This window comes from Octopus bimaculoides, chromosome 6 (assembly GCF_001194135.2).
Source record: "Octopus bimaculoides isolate UCB-OBI-ISO-001 chromosome 6, ASM119413v2, whole genome shotgun sequence".
Taxonomy (NCBI): domain Eukaryota; kingdom Metazoa; phylum Mollusca; class Cephalopoda; order Octopoda; family Octopodidae; genus Octopus; species Octopus bimaculoides.
Window position 1 is genome coordinate 10,989,020 of NC_068986.1, and position 7,906 is coordinate 10,996,925.

Sequence of the window (7,906 nt, forward strand, 5' to 3'; positions counted from 1 at the left end):
ATATATATATATGTATGCATGTATATATATATGTGTGTATGTGTGTATATATATATATATATACATATATACACATACACATACACACACACACACACACATATAATGATATGTAAAGATAAGATCCAAGGATCCAGGTGTTGGAAGTTAGTAAGCTTCAAGCAGTCCATAACAGGTATGAAAAAAACCACTTTCAGGAACAATAGTAGTTTATTGGTGCAGAAGATATTATAGGTATTATTAGTTGTAGTGGTTATAATATAGTTAGTATTGTTAGTATCAGGACTTATGGACTTATATCTACAACATCGGAAAGTTGAACTGTGAATTTTTATGCTTCTTTTTTCTTCTCTCTCTCTTCATCTCCTTATTCCTTTACTCCTATCCTCTATGTCGTCATTTCATTAATCTATACCCTTCTCATTTTCCCTATTTGTCTCAGATGAAGGAATGTCCTATACTCTGGGATATCCGAGAAACAGCTGTAAGACTTTGAATTTTTTCCAATAATAATAATGTATATGACTTGAGATGTTTGCCTTGCCTTAACATTTATTGTCCTCTTTAACAATTATATATCTGATATATTGGAAATCTGCAATGGGTCCATAACTACCATCGTGGTTACAACCTTGGAGCCCTAGTAATCTGTTACAGCACTTACCTAGTGTACCTAATCATTTAGATCACCTGTGAATTAAACCCCCATACTTTGTATCTATATATGTATGTATCTCTCTCTCTCTCTCTCTATCTCTCTCTCTCTCTCTATATATATATATATATATATATATATATACATATCAACAGGATTGTTCAACTTATAAGAAATACTAGTGTTTTTTTTTTTTATTTTTGTATTAAGTTAATCATTATTTCACTGACTTCAGAAGGGTGAAACGCAAGATTTAAATATAAAAATGAAAGTGAGCAAGATGGACTCAGAGACTAATATCAGCAATAAATTTTGGTCTCAAAATTTTGGCGCAAGGCCAGCAATTTCGGGGGTGGGGAGTCAGTTACATGAACCTCAGTGTATGAATGGTAATTATTTTATCAACCTTAAAAGGATCAAAGGTAAAAGTCAACCTTGACAGAATTTGAACTCAGAACCTAGATGGACAAAATGCTGCTAAGCATTTTTCTCAGTGTGCTAATGATTCTGCCAGCTCCCCACCCCGTCAACATTGAATATTGTCACCATTTAGTTCTGCTCTCTTTCATTTCTGCCAATCCTTAGCTTTATACTTCCCTAATAACAAAGGACTCGTAGGCAAATTTTGAGCAAATGACATTGTAAACAACTCATTAGCATCATTATTATAATTAAAAGAAAGGTGGTGAGTTGGCAGAATCGTTAGCATGTCGGGAAAAATGCTTAGTTCTGAGTTGAAATTCCGCCGAGGTCGACTTTGTCTTTCATCCTTTCGGGGGTCAATTAATTAAGTACCAGTTACACACTGGAGTCGATGTAATCGACTTACACTCTTGCTGCAAACCTCAGGCCTTGTGCCTATAATGGAAAGGATTATTATCATTAAAAGAGTGTTGGATTAAGAGAATTGTCATATAAATTGATCGACAGAATTTCCTCTAGTTCTTTACATTCTGAGTTCAAATCCTGTTTAGGTTGACTTTGCCTTTCATCCTTTCAGGGGTAATAAACAAAATACCAGAAAATAACTGGGATTAATGTAATTGATTATACTGCTCCCCTAAAACACCTGGCCTTTAGCCAAAATTAGAAGGAATTATTATCATTATTAAGGGAGGGAGCAGAACACACCATTTAAGTGACATTGGGATACAAATATACAAAGTCCAATATACCCATCCTGACTACCTGTCTGATAAGGGTACACCAGGCACCTGCTTCACGACCATATGTGACATGGTGATCTCATATCAAGATAAAAAGTGCATGACCTTGCATGTGGGGCCCAGTTAGAATTTACTTCAGGCCGAATAGCTCATCCTGCTTTGCAAAAGCAAACCTGTATATTAAGGGTTTATAAATCAATATGGCATTCTATCTTTTCGTGTTGGCAGTGTAAGTCAATCACTTTTTAGCTATGTCTATGAATTTTTTCTAGAATTTAGAGCCTGCATTGAAAGTTACTAAGTTCCATATATGAATACATCTATGTAAACAGTGTGTTCTAACTTTTAGTGCTGTCTCTAAATTCCATTGAAAATCCATAGGGATAACTTCAAAGTGATATATGGTTGTGTATCAATATAAGAAATCATTAATAAGGTAACAAAGAAGGTTAATGACAGAAATTAACAAAATATATTAGTTACATTTCGTTACAGTCTCACCTTAAACCCTATCCAGATCAATTATTTTTTATGCTGAGCCTGACCAGTTACTCAGTTTCCTTGGTACATAAGTGTCCGCTGCACTTGTGTGTGTGTGTGTGAGGGGGGAGGGGAATTAACAACCATGCTGTCCAAAATGTGTGTGAATTTGTACCAATGTTTGAATCGTTATTGCAAGGCTGATGGATTGGTAGACTCCTCAGAGTGTTGAACAAATTACCTTGTGATATTTAGAAACTGCTTGTAGCAGATTCTAAACCAAATCACTGGATAGTAGAGTAGATATCACAGTCAAGTCACAGTTGTTTCACGTGATCGACCAATTAACTGACGAATCAGTGTTGAGCCATCACACAATTCAACCTCCTAGAACTTTCTTATTGAGCCCTTTACAAAGATGGCTTTTGGTGATAACCCCAGAATGTTGAGGCAGTCACTCAACGTTTCCATTCTTGTTTCATCACCAGTCATTGGAGATAGAACGCGCAATTTTTGTTACCATGAATATAACATCATTATTTTCCAGTTGTGATAGACCAGTCATAAATGCTATATCAGTTAATTATTTTCCAGTTGTAACAGGCCAGCCGTAATTGCTATATCAGTGTGTGTAATTGTCGCTGTTAGTTTTTAGCAAAAGACCAACACATAAAACGCTATGTGCCGTAACAAAATCTTCTGTTAATTGTTCATAGGGGTCGTTAATTACTTCGATACGCAGCCCTAGAAAGACATTTTCATTCATCAACACCTATAACAAGCTCTTGATTTTCCAAGTTCAGATTTCATTGAGGTTAACGTTTACCTTTCATCCTTTCAAGAATCGATAAAATGAAGTCACCCTCGAGTACTGGATGCGATTTAATAAACTAACCCTCATTCCCACAAATTTCTGGTCTTATCTCAATCGTAAGTATGATAATTGTCACTATTTGTAAAATAGTGGACGATATACTTTGCCATATTACATATGTCCTAAGTTGAAATTTATCTTTCCTTCTTCTCTGGTCGATCAAATATCAATTGATTACGGAGGTGGATTAAATCAACAACAATCCCTCTTCCAAAATTGGTGATTCTGTAAGTAAATTAAAAATTATTTATCAATATTAGTATCGATTGTTAATATCATAAACTCAGGTATTTGTATCCGCTTACACCATAATTCTAGCAAAGATGAAAACTAATTATTTCCCGTCCTTCCGTTAAATTTTATAAGAGAAGAACGAAAGTTTTCTTTCTCTTAATTCTCTCGTTTTAGCAAATTAAATCTATTTCCTTATCATCTACATCCAATCGCTGCTCGGAAAATTATTTAAGAGGGATAACTACAATATTGTCACCGTATGTCATGGCTTCTTGCGGTGAAGGTTTGTAGTTCAATTGTTTTTTCAGCGTGGTAATAAGAAGAAACAAATGAAAAGAAAACTATTTTACCATTTACAACTTATAATAATTCTTGAAGTGTTAGAATAGTTATCTCTACCTCATTGGGATGGAAACGGGTACAGCAGTAGCTGGTGTTTCTTCTTTCATTATTCAATATTCCTGCTTCATACAACGGGGAATACGATTCCGAAAGAATTTTTCTCCCCCAAAATTTCGAATCGATACCTTTTTCCTCGCCAATTTCTTACCTTTTCTTCATTCCCCATAAAGTTGTGAAAGCCGTTAAAAAAAAAAAAACTCCGTTTAATTTGTTATCATTTTACTTCTAAGTTAATATATAGTATTATAAACAACCTGTCCATTCAAGCTCGTTAAAGTAGAATATATATTCTAATATCGAATTCAATAGATTCCGAGGAAATCAGTGAAGCTCTCCGTTGACAAATAATTGCAAACAGACACTATTTGTTGGCTTACCATAATGTTTAGAGTTAAAACCGGCGCCAGGAGTGTGGAAGCCGGCACTACTGACATTTTTCGTCTTAAAACTTAAAAAAAAATTTTTCTTCGCTTTTTCCATACTGTCGTTTTTCTTCGAGTTTTCTCAATAAGGCCTTTACACAGTAAAACCTTTTACAGATTTTTCCTTCTGTGTTTGCATTGTGACATTGACCTTTTCCGTGGTCTGAATCACTTTGTTGAAAAGGCAAGGCTGAGCTGTTTATTCTGGTGTTCTCCACCCACTATTCCTGGAAGGGTCATGGAAGTAGAATCTTCAGGCACCTCCTCCTCCATAGGGTCTTATAAAAAGCAACTGTCATTATACTTTTCCTACTGGATTTCCAAATGTGACCACCTGAGGCAATATATTCCCATTTGGTGTATAAAAGTAATATTTCAAACCAACAAAAATGTGAAGAATATTTATTTGAAATGCTTGGAGTATTGACAAAATTTGGTATTACCTTGTTGTTAATTTTTTTTATGTATTCCACTTGAGTAAAGCCACACAATTCCTTTAGCTGTGTTACATGAACTGTGTGTAAGTGAAAAATTTGAAAATTTTCATAATTGTTGAGCTTTGGAGATATTTGGGCACAATGTGTGCATCACAGCCAATGCTGACACAATCCATTTCCAAGTTTGGTTTTTAATTGGATCCTACTGGGGTCATCAAGTAACTTGCTGGACAAAGGTCCCTTGTCTGGAAGAGGGAGTGATATTGAGGGATGTGGATTCGTGCCAGTTGAGAGGTTGAATTATAATAGAGGGATAGAGATAGGTGTCTGACTGTGGAGGGGATACTTAGTTACCCCAATAGGAAAAGACAGGAGAGGGAAGATGTAGTTAGAAACAAATATATAAAGAAATAAATGGTGGCAGAGATGTACCGGGGACATACCCACAAGGTGCAGTGGGGAGGGTGAATATAAAGAATAGAGAGGGTGATGGGAGGAAGGCATAATAATGTCTATTGTGTCAGTTATGATAATCATTAACAGAATTGTTTCTTTGTTCTCCCTAGAAATTGGTGAGCTACCAGTTCTTGAAACATTGTCTTTAACCCTTCCTGATAGTAATACTCTTGATGACACAGATGACAAGCAAGACACATTGTCAGTGGACAATGAAGGCAGTCAGTCGCAGACATCAGAGGATCTTTGTTCCTGTATTTTCTGTACTTACACTGTGGACATTTCACAAGACAAGGACTCGTTACTTCGGCACTTGATCATCTCTCACAAACTTGTCATTGCAGATGTTAAATTAATTGCCAACTTAAAAAAGTAAGTTTCTTTTCTCTTTCTTCTCTTCAAAATTCCTCATTAAAGATGGCAAAAATGGTGAAGAAGGGTGGAGCGGTAGACTCGCACACACACACACACACACATAAATACAGCGATATGCACATACACATGTATCAGACATATTCATATGTACACACATGCACACATACCAATGCACATGTATATACATAGAACTTATACACACTCACCCAAGCACATACATATACACTGTGCTGATGCTGCCAACACACACGCGCACAGCAGACACATTCTGGCAACTGGTGTCGCTACAATTCTTTATTCCCTTGACAATGTGGCACCACCAATTTCCTGTCCAAAGGAATTTCCTGCCAAAGGTGCCATGTTGTGGGACTGAACCCAGAACCGTGTGGTTGGGAAGCAAACTTCTTATCACACAGCCATGCCAGCACCTATATAGTAATCCATCTTTTACAGATATATTCTTTACTGGAAGAAACGAATGAAAGGTCATCCAATCACAGACTTCTGCTCCACCATTGTACTCAATAGCAAGGAATCAGATGTTGGTAAGTGAATCTTCCATCAATATTTGTTTCTTTTTCTTTAATGTCTTTGAGCAGTGGGGGAATGATTTCACCTGGCCGAGTTAATGAGGGAGCTTCTCGTTCCTCTCTATTTACCTCCACTCACCCAGCTCGGCTGTCTTCCATCTCTTCTATACATTTCCCTCTTCAGATATGACTTGCCTCCTGTTCTCTCAGGCGGCCATGGTTTAGCCCAGTTTTGTTTTGACATCCTATGGCTTGCCTCTATACCAACTAGTTCTGTTGGACCGGAGTTGCAGGAAGAACGCCTTGATTTTTGTTTATAATTTCAAAGTTGACATTTTATGGAAATAAAGTTCTTGACATCTTCATCATCATCATGTGTCCGTATTCCATGTCAGCATGGGTTGGATGGTTTGGCAGGAGCTGCACCAAGCTCCAGTCATCTGTTGTAGCTTGGTTTCTGCAGCTGGATGCCCTTCTTAATGCCAACCACTTTACAGAGTAGACTGGGTGCTTTTTATGTGGCACCAGCACAGGTGCATTTTACATAGCACCATCACCAATAGGACCACCAAGTACCTTGCAAAACAAAAACTCCTCAACTGGGAGTAGAGGAATAGTATTAACCCTTTTGATATCAACCCAGCTGAAACCACCTCTGGCTCTGTAGTACAAACGTCTTGTTTTCATAAGCTTTGAATTAAAATCTTCCACCAAACCTTAGCCACAATTTATGTTCCTAACACTAGCTTAATGATAACTTAGTTATTTTACTAAATTCTTTGTTATATTTAAAGTAATTGAGAGAAACACAGAACATCTCAGCAGAAATATGGTAACAAAAAGGGTTAAAGGGATGTGGTTTTGTGCCAGTTGAGAGATTTAAGGTACTGAGGGGACGGGTGTAGGTGTTAGCTTATAAGAATTTGGTTGGTTTTTCTGATTTCTAATGTGAGTTAAGCTGTAGTGGTTTTGGTGAGATGTTTTCTGAATCCTTTCATACATCTTTATCTTTTACTTGTTTCAGTCATTAGACTGTGGCCATGCTGGGGCATGACCTTGAAGAGTTTTTAGTTGAATTCCTCAACCCCCGTACTTATTTTAACTATGGTCCTTATTCTATCAGTCTCTTTTGCTGAACCACTAAGTTACAGGGATGTAAGCAATCAGCACCGATTGTGAAGTGGTGGTGGAGGACAAACACACACACACACACACACACACACACATGATGAGGTTCTTTCAGTTTCCATCTAACAAATCCATTCACAAGGCTTTGTTCAGCGTGAGGCGATAGTAGGAGACACTTGCCCAAGGTACTACGCAGTGGGACTGAACCCAGAACTATGTGTTTGGGAAGTGCATTTCATACCATGGGTAATATCTGGATAACATACTTCAGCCACCATGGGTAATATCAGGCAATATGGCATACATCATCATCATCATCATCATCATCATCATCATTAAATGTCCGTTTTTCCCACACACACATATACATATAGTAATTAATATTAGGGAGGGCATCCAACTGTAGAAACTTGCCAAAGTAGACATTGGAGCAAAAGACAACCCTCTAATTTGTCAGATCCTGTTGAACTGTCAACTCCTACCTTCATGGACGACAGACATTGGCTGCAGACTATCTGACCTCCTAAATCCAATGCCAGTATGGTAATGGTTGTTACTGTCCTATGTTTGGGACTGTCTCTAATGCTCCTACTACTACTACTACTGCTACTAAGTACCACTCCCTCAATTGCTCCCACCCCATTCATTCTCCATATTTAGTAAGTTAAATTTGCTATAAAAGGTTACTAAATATAGAAAATGAATGGGACAAGGAGAGTTAAAATAATGATGATATATATATATATA

General features: G+C 37.1%; 1 protein-coding gene across 2 annotated transcripts in view; it reads left to right on the forward strand.

Moving 5' to 3' along the window:
• Positions 1-3,072: 3,072 nt before the first annotated feature.
• LOC106870444 (zinc finger protein 277) overlaps positions 3,073-7,906 on the forward strand; it is a 33,231-nt gene continuing 28,397 nt past the window's right edge. The window contains exons 1-3 of one of the 2 annotated variants that reach the window (XM_014916536.2): positions 3,073-3,231; positions 5,237-5,498; positions 5,955-6,046. In XM_014916536.2, the coding sequence (XP_014772022.1) occupies positions 3,177-3,231; positions 5,237-5,498; positions 5,955-6,046 (409 nt within the window). In that variant the 5' untranslated portion in view covers positions 3,073-3,176. Of the gene's footprint in view, positions 3,232-3,591; positions 3,693-5,236; positions 5,499-5,954; positions 6,047-7,906 lie in introns of those variants that run through there. The other variant, XM_014916537.2, reaches the window with a different exon arrangement.